This window comes from Drosophila bipectinata, chromosome 3L (assembly GCF_030179905.1).
Source record: "Drosophila bipectinata strain 14024-0381.07 chromosome 3L, DbipHiC1v2, whole genome shotgun sequence".
Lineage (NCBI taxonomy): Eukaryota > Metazoa > Arthropoda > Insecta > Diptera > Drosophilidae > Drosophila > Drosophila bipectinata.
In genome coordinates, this window is record NC_091738.1 from 16,602,115 (window position 1) to 16,616,306 (window position 14,192).

Sequence of the window (14,192 nt, forward strand, 5' to 3'; positions counted from 1 at the left end):
ATTGTTGTTCATTATTAGTTTATTAAATTTGATATTCGGAAAAATCATAGCCTTCCAATTTTACATTTTGGTGTGGGCCAAACATTGAATGCGAAGGTTGAGCCTGAAATGGGTTAGGGGGTGGCATATGATGTTGATTATATCCCGAAGATTTCATCATCATTGGCCGATTTAGGTGATTAGAAAACTGGCGATCTGGTGCTCCATTTAGCTGTTGATATAGGATATCCGATCGTAAAGTCGGTGGCTGAAAGTCTGAATCCATCCTGGTTATATTGTATTTTTGCAAGGTTTCTTCGTAAAACCCTTTCGGCATTGATCTTATATTATTTTTCAGAATTGCAGGACAGGAGTAAGGATCTCTGCATGAAGCTTGATGAAGATTTGTATAAGGATATGAACTAGAGGTCCGGTGGAAAGCGTTTATCATTGGCATTGGGTACGGGTTGCCCATAACTGGTGCTGAGGCAAGAGGTGGCAAATGGTCCCGAGGATCAATCAGATAATCTTCATCATTAGGATGACTTCTTTGAGGAACGGTTTGAGGTGGCGGTGGTCTCATGTACATATTCCTTTGCTCCACTACCGGTGGAACCCCAGAGTATTGCAGACGGTGAAAGTTGCAGGGTGGTCGACCACATGTCTGCATTAGGTTTTTCCGGTCACAGGGAATCCTAGTCTCGATCAGTACGGTATTCTTAGTGTCCATGTCCTCCCCGCTTTCAATGGCATCTTTACCTCTTTGGGTGCTCTCTGTGCTACGGAAGCGTCGTGGTTGCATTAAGGTAACCGTTTCCGGAGCTTTCTTATTGTTTGTTCGGGAATTATTCTTCGCTTGGTGGGTCCTTTTTTTGAAGCTACAGGAATCCGTGCAATTAGGTAAGCAGGAAGCTATAATTCGAGAGGGATGACTTCCTTTTACTTGGGACGAATTTCCAGACTGACTATATCCTGAACTGGAATTATATACTCTGTTGTCTCTGCTTCCTGAATTATAGGAGTCCTCGTTAACTCTTCGGCGCTGACTCCTGCCGGTTGGCTTTTGTACTTCTTCATCAGGGGATTGATAGTTGGGATCACATAAGCACTCTTCTTCGCTTTTCGATTCATAAGATGGCGTCTTTGTTACTTGAGGTGGCTTTTTACTTATTCGAGATGACTCCTTTGTCACTGTTTTCGTGCCTGACACGCTAACAGGATCATCTCCTTCCCTATAGTCTTTAGCAGAGACGGATACGTCTGATTCCGTGCTGGGTTTGTTGATTCTGGTGTAGGAGGGATGTGCCTCTTCTAGAACGGCTTCTTTCCAATCCGGATCTCTAGATTTCTGATATAGGGAACTCACCTTACTTGCCACAGGTGAGCAGTAACAGTTGCCTTTTCTACTTTCGAAGGATGTATCTGAATATGCATTGGTATATCCCACAGATGAATTCGAGCTCTGAACCTTTGAATATTTGGCTTGAAGTTCTTCCCGATTTCTACTTTGATTAGATGTGGTTGAATATTGAGACCTTGAAGAGCCACAACTCGTTAGGGAGTTTTCTTCGTAGCTGGATCGTTTTCCATTCTGGAAATGGTCTTTTTGAATAGCCCTGTCTGATGTTTTTGGTCTGTCCTCACTGTTAATGGAATCAATAGATCTCTGATCAGGTGGAGTGCAATCGCAGTACATCGGAGAGGACTGTTCCACAACTTCCCTGCTTAAAGCATTTGCCATGTTATAAGGAGGTTTCTTATTCGGAATTGGTTTCTTTTTCCCAATAGAATTATTGGTCTTAGGCTGGATTATAGAATTACCACTTGTCTTTTTAGTTTGCATTTTATTTTGTTTTGCAGGAGGTGTGGATGGTCCAGAACGCTGTGGTCCGGAACGGGGCACTTCATATTTCAATGCCGCTGGAGGAATACTACTACTCCATTGACTAGTGGAAGACTTTGATTTACCTTTTAAATACGTTAAACTATTTTGACAGTCCTGTTTTTGACACGATATCTTCAATCTGTCCACAGATTTGAAGGAACAAGTCGGTTGGCATTGAGGTGAATTATTATACGATGATTGGTTTGTTGGTCTTATATGGTTTCTTGAACTGGAAGGTTCGGCCTGAGAAGTATTACCAAATGAAGGTTTCACTGTTGGAGCTTTACATCCTCGTTGACATGATTGCATCCTGGTGGAATTAGGGCAATAGTTTTCACACGGTCGGAAACCGAGATTTGTTGCCTTTCTATTTGAATTTTTATTATCTTGTGGAAATTCTTGACCAGAGGCAGATCGATGTGGAGTGTATCGTAAAGTATTTCTCAGGAACGGTCTGCGGTGGGATAACCTATGTTTTTTAGGGGGTCTAGCTACAGCCAATGTTAGTTGAACTTTGTTCCTAAAAAATATATATTTCTTATAGAACTTTTATAAACTTTAATGTTATAACTTACCATCGATCAGGTTGGGCATTTATTAATTTACTTGTTTCCACACGGAAGGGTACAAACACCATAGGTGGATTTGGTTTTCCATGATTCGAAATAGAATTATTTTTAGTCTCATTGATTTCCCTTGGAATGAAAAGAGCCTTTTGCTTTGAATTGTCATCTGGAGTTCCGCACACCTTCGATTGAGATGAATCCAGTTCATATTTTGTAATGGTAGTGGTTAAAGGATCCTTAAGTATATACATTTTTGTAGAACGTCCTGGACCTTTGCCTCCTCTGCGAAGTTGTTTGAAAAACCTCGGAGACCTTTCTTCGTTATTGTGCTGTCTTAGAAATAAATTTTGGGAATCAAACCTTCTGGTTACTGGAACCGATAGTGATCGTATTTTTGGAATACAAATTTCAGTGATAATTGGCATGGTTTCCTTAAATTTTGAATATTGTTTAGCTGTCCTTTCCAGCTTCTCCATTCCGCTTTCGGCTCTTTGATGGTTTCTTTCGGAATCATTCACGTTGGAATCATTATTTCTATTTCTGTTTGCTTTCTTAATTGGGAACTCATCCAAATCATGTACCTCCAAACTCATGTTATCAAAAGGTTTAGTTTCTCTTATATATGACTCGCAGTTTTTCATTTCTCTAGATCCTCTTAAAGAGGCTAATGAATCAGAGTTTCGATGGTACATCTTGCTTGAGCTGGTCTCTGACATATCTGAATGATCTGTGTTACTTTTTTCCCTTCTAAGTACTTTAGATTTTGAGTTCTTAGAATGTTTAGTTCTAGATGATCTATTGCTATGAGATACCTCATCCGAATCATTCATCTTAAAGCTTATACACTTGCTTGAGGTTTTTTTCTGTGTGGATGAAAGCTGAACACCCAGATTCGATGGTCTTTTCATAATAGATCTTTGGGATATTTTGACATTTGAAAGATTATTTCCAGGGCTCGTATGAAATTGTGAAAGTCCTTTACGATAAGTGGATTCCACGGGTGTCTTCTCCACGAAATTAGATTCAATCAAACTCCTGTCTGGTTGCCACAAATCCACTGAATGGCCACTAAATGACCGATCACTTCCCGGATTTTGATCATTTGAGGAAGGTATAAAATTCCCAATGGGTTCCATATAGGGGTTATCTCGAGGGTTTTTTGGGTATGCCATGTGATTAATGCAATTGGTTTTCTCTTGTTCGCCATTAATCAAGGATCTATAGGAGATGCAATTCCCAAGTGGTTGGCCTTGCCAATTTGGTAGAAATGATGGAGGTTGGGTTGGTCTTACACATTGTGGGTGGTACATTGGGTAATTCCACCTGGGAAATGGGTGGTAATGCATATGGGTGGGAAATACATGTGGTTGTCTCATATAAGTAGGAGGCATTGGCGAAGCATTGCAATGTCCTCCATTAGAAAATCTTCTTTTGCTTTTCGGTTCTGTATTTGGAAGCCCTGCCTCAGAAGCCCTGCTCTCCGATGAATTTCTAACAAATCTTCCGTTAGGATCTTCCGTTAATGATGAATCCCTTGAGTTCCTTTCCTTACTCCTCTTTCCATCTTCTGGACTATCTAATGACAGGCTACTCCTTTTTATCGTTTTCTCCCGGACATTGGTGCCCTTCTCAGCCAAGAAGCAAACACATGGCTTTGCTTGGACTGCTTGCACTTGTGGCGATAAGTTCTGCAGTTTATCCTTAATTTGCTCCAAACAGGCTAGCAGAGGATCATTTTCTTCCTCACCTGTTTGGGTAGCAGTTTCGCAAGGACAAATTTTATTGCCACGTCGTCCTAGTTTCCTTTTCGGGCAGGTGTTCTTATTGCAGCCCCCAGGTGTTTCTGATTGAAATCCTGAAGGAAGATCTCCATTTGTGGCCGGCATTATCGCCTTTAGATTGCCATTCTTGGGGTCAGTATTACTCAGGCTGATTCCCGGGAATCCAAAGAACTTCTGCATGCAAACAGGAAAGGGTATGTTTACACGAAATGGCAGATTGCACTCGAACCTTAGTGATTAATGGTTAGTTTTTAAGAATAAAGTTATTCAATTAACTTACCAAATACCATCATCGTCGCTGGATACCTTGGGTGAACCAGTAAGTCCTCCTGGAAGTACTTTCGCCTTACCAGAAGCCTTTGCTGGAGTAAACTTTTTGCGTTTCGGGCTCGCCTTGACAAGAGCCTTTTCTTCAACTGGGGGCTTTTGATTTTTGTTCGACTTTGGCATTGGTTTTGGCACTTGTTTTGCAATTGGTTTTGACTTTATTTTTGGCGTTTGTCTTGGGTTTTGGGTATTGTTTGGTTTGCCCTTATTTGAATAAAGAATCTTCGTAGAGTCACAGCACTTGCAGCTCAGATTGGTCTCGGAAACAAGAGTTTTTTCCGGCACCACCCGACAGGTGCAGCTCTTAAAAGGCTCCTAAATAAAGCAATTTAAATAATTTACATTTCATGGGAATTACATTTCTTACATACCTTAACTTTGCCATTCTGTTTTTCATTAAAATTAATTGGCTTCGATTTATTTTTGCTTCCATTCATGAGACTTTCTTGGGCGAGAACTGATTGGTTAATTTTTTGGGTCAAACTCGATTGGGCCGGCACTGATTTAGGGAAATAATATTACAATTTCAATAAATACGACTTTAAGTAATTATTTGTAGTCTTACCTGCCACAGATTTGACTCGGGGACTTATTTCTTTATTTAGAGATGTCAATTGGCTATTATTTTCCTTTAAACTATTAGTTCTCGATGGTGGAGGACTTTTTATGGCTCTAGTGAGTTCTGTTAGTGAAAATGTTTTCGAAGGTGGACTCTCAGTGATTTTTGTCTGTGAATTTCTGCTTGAATCTGCCGGACTTTTAGTGTTTTTTGCTGGGGAATTTCTACTTGCATCTGCAGGACTCTTAGTGGGATTACTGATTTTACTTGTCTGGGAACTTCTTTTTGAGCCCGCAGGACTCTTACTGTGATTACTGATATTTGACGAATTTCTTCTGGAATCTGCAGGACTTTTACCGCGTTTACTTATTTTTGTCTGGGAACTTTTTTTTGAATCCGCAGGACTCTTAGTTGTCTTCGAATTTCTTCTTAAGGACGCAGGAATCTTACGGCAATTGCATATATTTGACGAATATCTTTGTGATTCTGGAGGACTTTTACTGCGCTTATTACTTTTTGTCTGGGGACTAATTTTTGAATCCGCAGGACTCTTAGTGGGTTTACTGATTTCAGTAGTCTGGGAAGTTCTTCCTATGGACGCAGGACTCTTACTGCGGTTAGTCATATTTGACCGCGAATTTCTTCTTGAATTTGCAGGACTTTCACTGCGTTTACTCATTTTTGACTGGGAACTTCTTCTTGAATTCGAAGGACTCTTAGTGCGCTTTCTGATTTTACTTGTCTGGGAACTTCTTCTTGAATCCGAAGGACTCTTCGTGGGTTTCCTGATTTCAGTAGTCTGGGAAGTTCTTCCTATGGACGCAGGACTCTTACTGCGATTACTCATATTTGACCGCGAATTTCTTCTTGAATTTGCAGGACTTTCACTGCGTTTACTCATTTTTGACTGGGAACTTCTTCTTGAATTCGAAGGACTCTTAGTGCGCTTACTGATTTTACTTGTCTGGGAACTTCTTCTTGAAGCTGCAGGACTCTTACTGCGATTACTGATATTTGACTGCGAACTTCTTCTTGAAGCTGCCGGACTCTTAGGTCCGGAGGTCTTCTCATCTGGTTCACTGGCTCTTTTAATTTCCATTTTCTCTCTAGCTACCGAGTCCCATGGGATGAGACTTTGGCCACATCCACACCTGGCTACATTTGGTGGCTTGCTGGCTGTGGAGGCTTCCATCTGGAGGCTAGCTTCCGTGGCATCTTGGGACATGGGCGACTTTGTCGGAAACAGGCCACATACAACTATGGGCTCTTTTCCTCTGTTTCCAGTCATTGTTTCCGAAGATATGGATGGTCTTGTAGAGGACACGGTATTCGGAAGAGGTAATGGATCTTTTTCTGTTGGTTCTTGGAATTCTGGCATTTCAGGGACTTCGCTTGGAGTTTGCACCTTTTCTATATCACCATTATTTTCTAAACCCGATAATGGAGGACCCTGGAGCATGGGCGTACCCTCCTTCTTTTGTGATCGAAAAATTTGTACAGTCTTGTCCACGCGGAGTAGCATCTTTTTTGACTTCCCCTTCAAATCCTTTAAACAGACACAGGGAGCCGCCAAAACCTGTTGGAATTTCTGATGACAGCACGAGTACTGGTATCCGCGCAGGCCCACCACTTTATCCAAATTACACATTTTTCGATTAAAAATACAATACAAGATTGATTGAGTTTCCTTCTATGATTATTTCTTTAATAAAAAATCTGTAATTTGATACAAAATGTAGCTGCAATCGTCGGTTCCAGCTTCCCGTTTCGACTGTCGGAGAAATGGAAAAATTTTGAATTTACAATTTATAATTTGAATCCAAAACGATAGTGATAACCTTACCAATTGACAAGAAACTCAAAATGCACAGAGATAAAATTTAAATCAATAATTTATTAGGTTCTTTGGCTTTTCAATTCTCCGATTGACTTCAATTTTAAACGGAAGAATTGCACAATTCAGTGCATCATGGCGCACATTGTTTAATTGGTAAAGTATCTTATCTGGCACTAAACACAGTACTTTGGATTTTGTGCAAGGTAAGATACATTACTAGCGTGGCCAACACCGCGGCATCATGAATCGCATCTGGGCATACCTCTGGCAACAGCAACTCGGACAAAAGTGACACATACTCAGCGACTGCTGGCCAGGACTTGGTTGCTGTGGACACGGAGATCGCTTTTGCTGTTGTGGGTTGGGGGATCTCTGCTGGCTAGGACATTGAGGACATTGTTGTTGCTGCGGACAGCCCGGCACCTGCTGCTGGAGCAGTTGCTGGGGACAACCTGGTACCTGCTGTTGCTGTTGCATTAATGGGTATTGCGTAGGATAAGGATTTTGTTGATGGCCTGGAGGACAGGACTGTTGCTGGAACATTTGACCTTGATCGGCAGCCGAAAGAGGCACCTGATAGAGGCCCAATTGCATGGGTTGCTGTGAGTTTTGCTGGCCAGGACACGGATAGGAAAAGGGCACTCCCGATTGTGGGGGCATACCCAATCCCGGACAGCTGCTAGTCATAACCTGCTGCTGCTGCAATTGCTTGTAGGAATTCCCTTGGGCACAAGGTCCTAAGCAGCTTGCCACATCATCATCAAGGTCACCCTCGTCGCCCAGCATGTTGGGGTCATCTAGTTCCACACCATCATGTTCGAGGGAGCGCAAGAAATGGGTGGTTGGTGACCAGGAAGGATCCTCGGTGCCGCTCTGGGTCAGGACATGCATCTTCCGCACTCTCGTCGCCCCGCAGGCGCTGTTCAGTTGCAGTTGCACCTGAGCGATCTGGGCCTGGGCCTCCTGCATCTGTTGCTTCAGCTCCTGGGCCAGCAATTCAGTCAGGCAGTTGGGATCCGGCTGCTGCATTGGCTGGAATGGCATCTTCTGCATCACTTGCTTCTGTTGCAGATGCTCCTGCTGCATTTGCGAACTGAATTGGCTATGGATCTGATCTTGTTGCATGTTGGCCTGAGGGCAACCTGGAGGTGGCATAAAATTCGACTGTTGCTGCTGCATGCATGGAGGTTGCTGCATGTACTGGTTCTGTTGCAAGTTTTGCTGCATGAAGCCTTGATTATTTTGCATAATGTTCTGCTGTTGCTGTTGCTGCATGGAGTGTTGTTGCATATAGGGGTTTCCTTGTTGACTGTCGGATCCCAACCAGCTCATAGTTTGCTGCTGCTGCGGCATCTGCTGCTGTCGCTGCTGCGGCATCTGTGGCTGTTGTTGCTGCTGCCGGCATCGGAACACGGTAGGAGATTGGTTCGTCCACATGGACACAGATTCCTGGCATTTTGTGCACGGTGGTCCGGTCGTGTTTTCGCCATCATCGTCGCAGTCGATGCTCAGGAAATGGGCCTCGGTTACCTCACAGGACGTCAGAATTTCCGTCTCACCCACTAGCTGTTGGTTCTCGTCGCATATGGTCATGATGTTGCCGCAACCTGGACCCGTGGCCTGGAACCATTGGAACGAGTCGGGCCGATGGCGGGTGGGATACTCACCGCGAAAGCAGGGAAAGATCTTCATTTTTGAGCCACCAACAGTTTCCTTAAGCTCCTTGTCTATCGAGTCTCCTTCCAACGTCTCGCTGGCCTTCATGGCATCTTCGCAAAAATTGGTCGTCTTGGCCTCCTCGCAGAAGTTGGACGGCGGGCTCTTATCTTGGCTCTCCCGCCTTGACTGTAAAGTACTGACATTTCTGGATTCCATCTGACTACTCGGGAGGGAACTCTTTCCGCTAGTTGACTGGGAAGCCCCCGCACTGGCTGATGTGGCGATATTTGCGCGAGGCTTCATTTGGGTCATCACAGGACTCTCTTCCTTCTCCTCAGTCTCTGGACTATCGACCAAAGGGGATGGTACTACTGATCTGGCCGGCGGAATCCGGTCAAACTCCTCCTCTCTGGCCTTGGCCTTAACCCCCGGATTCTCCTGGCGGCGCTTCAATATAGTATCAATGGATTTCTGGGCATATTGGCTCTCCGAAGCGCCAGCTGTCTTTCGGTCCTTACCGGCCACTTGCCGGACAGGTAAACCGGTGGTTAGCTTGACGCTGGGTTTCGGTTGGGATGGCCCTCTGCCGGGCAGGGATGCCCTTTCCGGGGTGCGAAGCGATCTGCAGCTCGGCTGGCGCAGGCGACGACGGAAGCTGTGGGTGCAGTTCGATCTGGAACGGATATTCTGCGAGGCCGTGGGCAGACTCTGGACGAGAGTGCGCAGCAATTGCTGACCTATCCGGTTGCCCAACTGGGCCTGCGTCGCCCCCGATCTGGGCGCCACCGAGGCCGACTGGAAGGTCGGTACCGTCTTCTTTGGACCGTTCAGACCCCGCCAGTAGGGACTAGTTTTGCCCACTCGAGAAGTATTGTTGCAGGTTGGCATTTCGTTGGGTTTCGTTTTTTTTGGGAAGCGCTTCAAAAAGTCAACTAATTATACAATGCTTCCGTTTAAATTTGTTTTCCGGCATGACACGAAATTTTGAATTGTTTTCAGTTTGAAAGTTTAATAAAAGGATGGTGGGTCCTTCGGTGGAGTTATTGATAGAAAGCCAATATGGGCTAAGATATTTTTTTACTTTTGGAATCGAAAGGTATTTAGAAGATAATATGTTTTTAAAATATTTTATAAATAAGGCTATAAATAAAGGACTTTCTTATAATAAAAATATTGCAAATAGTCCCAAGATCCTATCTTAAAAACAGCAAGGTTATGGCATTTACCATAAATAAGTTTAATATATAGTAGGATATATATAATTAGGCTGATTTTCGGGCCTGTTTAAGTGCCACCTATGAGAATCGAGGAGGAGGGCGCTATTTTTTAATTATTTATTTTTAAAAATTTTATTAAATAGTTACCAAATTAAAGCATCTTCTGGAATGTTATCATTCGCAAAAAACGGCAAATCGGAGCTACGAATTTTCGAGTTTCTTCAAACAATATTCACATTATGCTTTTCTCTATACATCAAAATGTTTTGACTCTTTTTTAAATTTTTCTATAAATGTAATTTTGTAAATTCCTTTCCCTACCATTGGTCATGCTTTGAAATTTTTGACGGGCGAAAGAGTTCCAGAATATGTACGATCCGAGTTGCTGGCAAGGAAGTCCCGAGGGCTGCCAACCAGAGTATGTTAATGGGTATTTAAATCTTTGGAATCTTTAGGACTTTCTTCCAGGTGGCCATGTTCCATGAATGGTTTCGGTTGTCGTTCTCGCTCCTTGGATTCCTGTCAGTGTGGCGAAGTATTTCCGGATTTCCAAAAGTTCCCGGACATGATGCCGCCAAGTTTTCTTCAAACACCTCCACAAAGGCCACAAAACGTCCAAAAGTGTCAAAATAAAAAGTCCCAAAGAAAGCCACGATCGAAAAGTTGTCCGGCTTGTATTAAACCTCGTCCTTGTGAAGGACCAAGAAGCGAGGGTGGATGTAGTCAAACAGCACCGAAGCCTCAACAATGTTGTGGAAGTTATGGACAAGGTTACGGACAATGTTACGATGGTAATACCCGCGGAGAATACCTGCCAGGATTTGGGAATGGATGTTGTCCATATGAATTCAACAACGGGGGTACTTGCGCCTTTCCATGTCCAGGACAAGCTTCAAGCATACCTTGTATGGTTGGGCCGTCGAGGTATAACAACTGGAGACCTCCCGAATGTCTACCACCGGCAGGCTTACCCTCTACTAGAGTCCCGAAGTTCAATCCTTGCACTGGTGAAAACATTTACGATTCTTGCCACTTTTCTATGTGTTCCACCCTGAATCGATACTGTCCTTATAATGTCTTGGGGACAATGCCACATCCATGTCAAGGATCATGGTCGCCTCCAAATTGTGGTGGTTTTATGGCAAAAGATCCACAAACTCCCAACACCGGAGACACCGGAGACAATGATTGCTCTAATAAAGCTCCCCAAAAAGGAAATAAATCGAAAACCCCACAAAAATCATCCTCCAATCGTGTGGAATCCAAAGGATCAAAAATTGATGATGATCCTTGTGATGATGAAGTTTTCGGCAGTGAAAATGTTTCAAAAACTTTACCAAAAAAATCTACCAACCGTGTGGGTCCCAAAAATCGAAATTATGATCCTTGTGATGATAGAGTCCCCAAGATTTTGAATGTTTCAAAAACTTTCCAAAAACAAGCGTCCAATTCTTTGGGGCCCAACAAACGAAATAATGATCCATGTGATGATAGAGTTGAGAATAGATCAAAAGCCTCACAAAATCCAAGGTCCAAGTCATTGGAACCCAACAATAGGAATAGAGATCCTTGTGATGATGGAGTATCCCCGATTTTAAATGGATCAAAAGTCTCACAAGGTCCAAATCAAAGGTCCAATTGTTTTGAACCCAACAATAGAAATAGAGATCCTTGTGATGATGGAGTCCCCGAGATTGAAAATATATCTGAAACCTCACAAGATCCAAGTCAAAGGTCCTATGGTTTGGATCCTTGTGACGATAGAGTCCCCCAGATTGAAAATAGATCTGAAGCCTCACAAAATCAAAGGTTTAATTTCTTGGGTTCCAACAATCGGAATAAAAATCCTTGTGATTATAGAGTCCCCCCGATTGTAAATGGATCAAAAGCCTCACAAGGTCCAAATCAAAGGTCCAATGGTATGGAACCAAATAAAAGAAATAGAAATCCTTGTGATGATAATGTCCGCCAGATTGAAAATAGATCTGAAGGCTCTCCATGTGATGATAGAGTCCCTCAAATTGTGAATAGATCAAAAGCACCACAAAATCCAAGGTCCAAATCTTTGGAACCCAAGAATAGAAATAATGTGGCGAGTAATCCTTCCACTAACAAAGTCCCACCGACCCGTAAAGGAGCTCCACCCGATAATAGGGACTGTAATTTTCAATTTCAGGACGCAGGAAAGAGAACTACTAATCAGAATCGAAATTATCCTTATGTCAGAGGGCAATCTCAACCGACCTCGAGAACAAATCGATCTGATCCCCAACAAGCCTCAAGACGTGGCCCACTTCCAGCTCAAGAAAACCAAAATCAAACGAATCCCAGACAGGTATCAAGACGTCATCAACCTGCAGGGGAAGTAAATCAAAGACAGGCGAGTCCCAGACAAGTATCTAGACGTCATCCACCTGCAGGGGAATCAACCCAAAGACAGGCGAGACCCAAACAACTATCAAGACGTCGTCCTTCAGCAAGCCAAGAAAATTCGGGAAAAAACAAAGAAAAGTCCACAAGAAATAGGAGTGATCCTCGGGGGTGTCCTTCGACCAATCCTCCTCAAGGTAATGTGCTTCAAAAGTCCTCGAGGCAACAAAATACCATCAGAGGTAGAGCAACTGAAACCAGGAGGGGCAATTTCAACCATGAGGCCAATCCACCAGAAGAAATGGATTCCAATGAAGGAATGTCTAGGAATGATTCTTCGGAAGGGTGTCAAGAGTGCTTCAACAATCTATTGGAATTCTGCTCGGAGACACCTAACCGGTGGGTTTCATGTCATATTTATTTTAAATCACACCCTACAACACAGGCAGGGACACCACTGAAATACACACACACAGTACACTATTCCACACACATTTTTGTTTGCAAAATGAAATAGCCATCGCACACCAGCATCGGTGCTGAAATGTTTTCCTTATGTATTATAGAACCTGCAGATGGGACCAGGCCCCGGACCAGCAGACGTATTGTTGCTGTTTGATGCGCAAAAACATGACTAGAGGAGGTGGCAAAAAAAAGAAGGCGCCTGCAGCTAAAGGATCTGCGCCCAAAGGAGCTGCCCCCCAAAGAGTGGACCCTCAAGGAGCTGAACCCCAAGAAGCTGACCCTCAAGGAGCTATCTCCAGAGGAGCTTCCCCTAAGAGAGCTACCCCCAAAGGCACTACCCCCAAAGGCACTACCCCCAAAGGAGCTACTCCTAAAGGTACTACCCCCAAAGGAGCTACCCCAAAAGGTACTTCTCCTAAAAGTGGTAGCCCAAAAGGTGGTACCCCAAAAGGTGGTACCTCCAAAGGAGCTGGAAAATCCAAATCGTCCAAAAAGAAAAACAAGGTCCAAGAATCGAGCGACAACATGGAAGACTTTGGCTCAACTGGTTCTCGAGATAGATCGCCAAAGGCTCTGGAAATGGACCAGCACTCGGAATCGGCCAAGAAAGCCGAAAGCCAGAATGACTGCTCCTGTGGCTGTGATGAATCTTCATCGAAACCCAAACCGGAGATGCGCAGTTGCAGCTGCTATGCCAATCTGATGGATGAGTTAGTTAAGATTCCAAATATTTATGAGCAAACCCTTTTCATATTCCTTCTCAGATCTCAGGATCAGGAAACCAATACGCCGGTGTGCAAAGATGCATGTTCCTCGTGCTGTGGTGGCGGAGCCTCCGGTGCAGCGGTCCCAGCTCCTTCCACCGACGGATGTGCCAGTGTGTGCGGCGTTCCTGATAGCGGCGGAGGAAATGATAGTGGCGCGGTATGCGGTGGCTGTGGGGGATGCGGTGGCTGTGGTGGGTGCGGCGGCTGCCCCAGTTGCTGGAATCCATGCACCTGCGTTTGGTGCTACAATCCCTGCACAGGATGCTACTACTACTATCCTTCGAATTGTTACAATTGTTGCCCGAACTATAGTTGCTGTTATGCCGGTTGTTGTGGCAGTTGTTGCATCCCCAAGCTGCCACCGCCATATCCCGATGTTACCACACCCTCCAAAAAATCCAAAGACCCCAAGGACTCCTCTCCCAAGAAAGCCAAAGCCGGCAACAAGAACGGCAGAGGCAACGATCCACGGAATCCTGGCGGAACGGACCTAAATGCCAGCCCAAAGTTTCCGTCGCAGCCGTCACAGTCAACCCCATCCGGATATCCTTTAGGGTCTCAGACTATCATGCATTCGCTGGGCGAGGTGGATGGCAGGGTGAGGCAGCGACGGAGTAAACGAAAGTTGGAATTAGAGCCATCTTATAGCAAGGACTCTAGCGCCCAATAGGTCCCTTAGTGTCCAAATCGAACGTTGAAAATAATTTTACATTTTTACACAAGTCTACGCCTGGTTGAAGTAAACAGTTTCTCCCAAACCACAGATATTATTTTAGCCTT

At 44.1% G+C, this 14,192-nt stretch overlaps 3 protein-coding genes across 3 annotated transcripts; 1 reads left to right on the forward strand and 2 right to left on the reverse strand.

Annotated features, from left to right (window-relative positions):
* Nucleotides 1-7: 7 nt before the first annotated feature.
* Nucleotides 8-6,770, reverse strand: LOC122322247 (serine/arginine repetitive matrix protein 2). Its single transcript, XM_070279747.1, has 5 exons — nucleotides 5,104-6,770; nucleotides 4,910-5,037; nucleotides 4,492-4,853; nucleotides 2,440-4,440; nucleotides 8-2,384 (listed from the first exon to the last, which is right to left on the reverse strand). Exons 1-5 carry the CDS (start codon nucleotides 6,743-6,745, stop codon nucleotides 23-25), a joined length of 6,495 nt encoding a protein of 2,164 aa, XP_070135848.1. The 5' UTR covers nucleotides 6,746-6,770; the 3' UTR covers nucleotides 8-22.
* A 201-nt stretch (nucleotides 6,771-6,971) lies between these two features.
* LOC108120349 (adenylate cyclase, terminal-differentiation specific) lies at nucleotides 6,972-9,617 on the reverse strand. The gene has a single exon (XM_017233969.3). It carries the CDS (start codon nucleotides 9,479-9,481, stop codon nucleotides 7,151-7,153), a length of 2,331 nt encoding a protein of 776 aa, XP_017089458.2. The 5' UTR covers nucleotides 9,482-9,617; the 3' UTR covers nucleotides 6,972-7,150.
* Nucleotides 9,618-10,049: 432 nt separating this feature from the next.
* Nucleotides 10,050-14,175, forward strand: LOC108120338 (uncharacterized). The gene is made up of 4 exons (XM_070279752.1): nucleotides 10,050-10,228; nucleotides 10,279-12,579; nucleotides 12,747-13,355; nucleotides 13,410-14,175. Exons 1-4 carry the CDS (start codon nucleotides 10,179-10,181, stop codon nucleotides 14,080-14,082), a joined length of 3,633 nt encoding a protein of 1,210 aa, XP_070135853.1. The 5' UTR covers nucleotides 10,050-10,178; the 3' UTR covers nucleotides 14,083-14,175.
* Nucleotides 14,176-14,192: the final 17 nt, after the last annotated feature.

Bases quoted from the DNA above. Each gene is read 5' to 3' on its own strand.
- LOC108120349 (XM_017233969.3), bottom strand. From the start codon at position 9,481: ATGCCAACCTGCAACAATACTTCTCGAGTGGGCAAAACTAGTCCCTAC.
- LOC122322247 (XM_070279747.1), bottom strand. From the start codon at position 6,745: ATGTGTAATTTGGATAAAGTGGTGGGCCTGCGCGGATACCAGTACTCG. The intron at 4,854-4,909 runs GTATGTAAGAAA...TGCTTTATTTAG, and splicing joins AACAGAATGGCAAAGTTAAG to GAGCCTTTTAAGAGCTGCAC. The intron at 4,441-4,491 runs GTAAGTTAATTG...TTAATCACTAAG, and splicing joins AGCGACGATGATGGTATTTG to GTTCGAGTGCAATCTGCCAT.
- LOC108120338 (XM_070279752.1), top strand. From the start codon at position 10,179: ATGTACGATCCGAGTTGCTGGCAAGGAAGTCCCGAGGGCTGCCAACCA. The intron at 10,229-10,278 runs GTATGTTAATGG...ACTTTCTTCCAG, and splicing joins CCCGAGGGCTGCCAACCAGA to GTGGCCATGTTCCATGAATG. The intron at 12,580-12,746 runs GTGGGTTTCATG...TATGTATTATAG, and splicing joins TGCTCGGAGACACCTAACCG to AACCTGCAGATGGGACCAGG.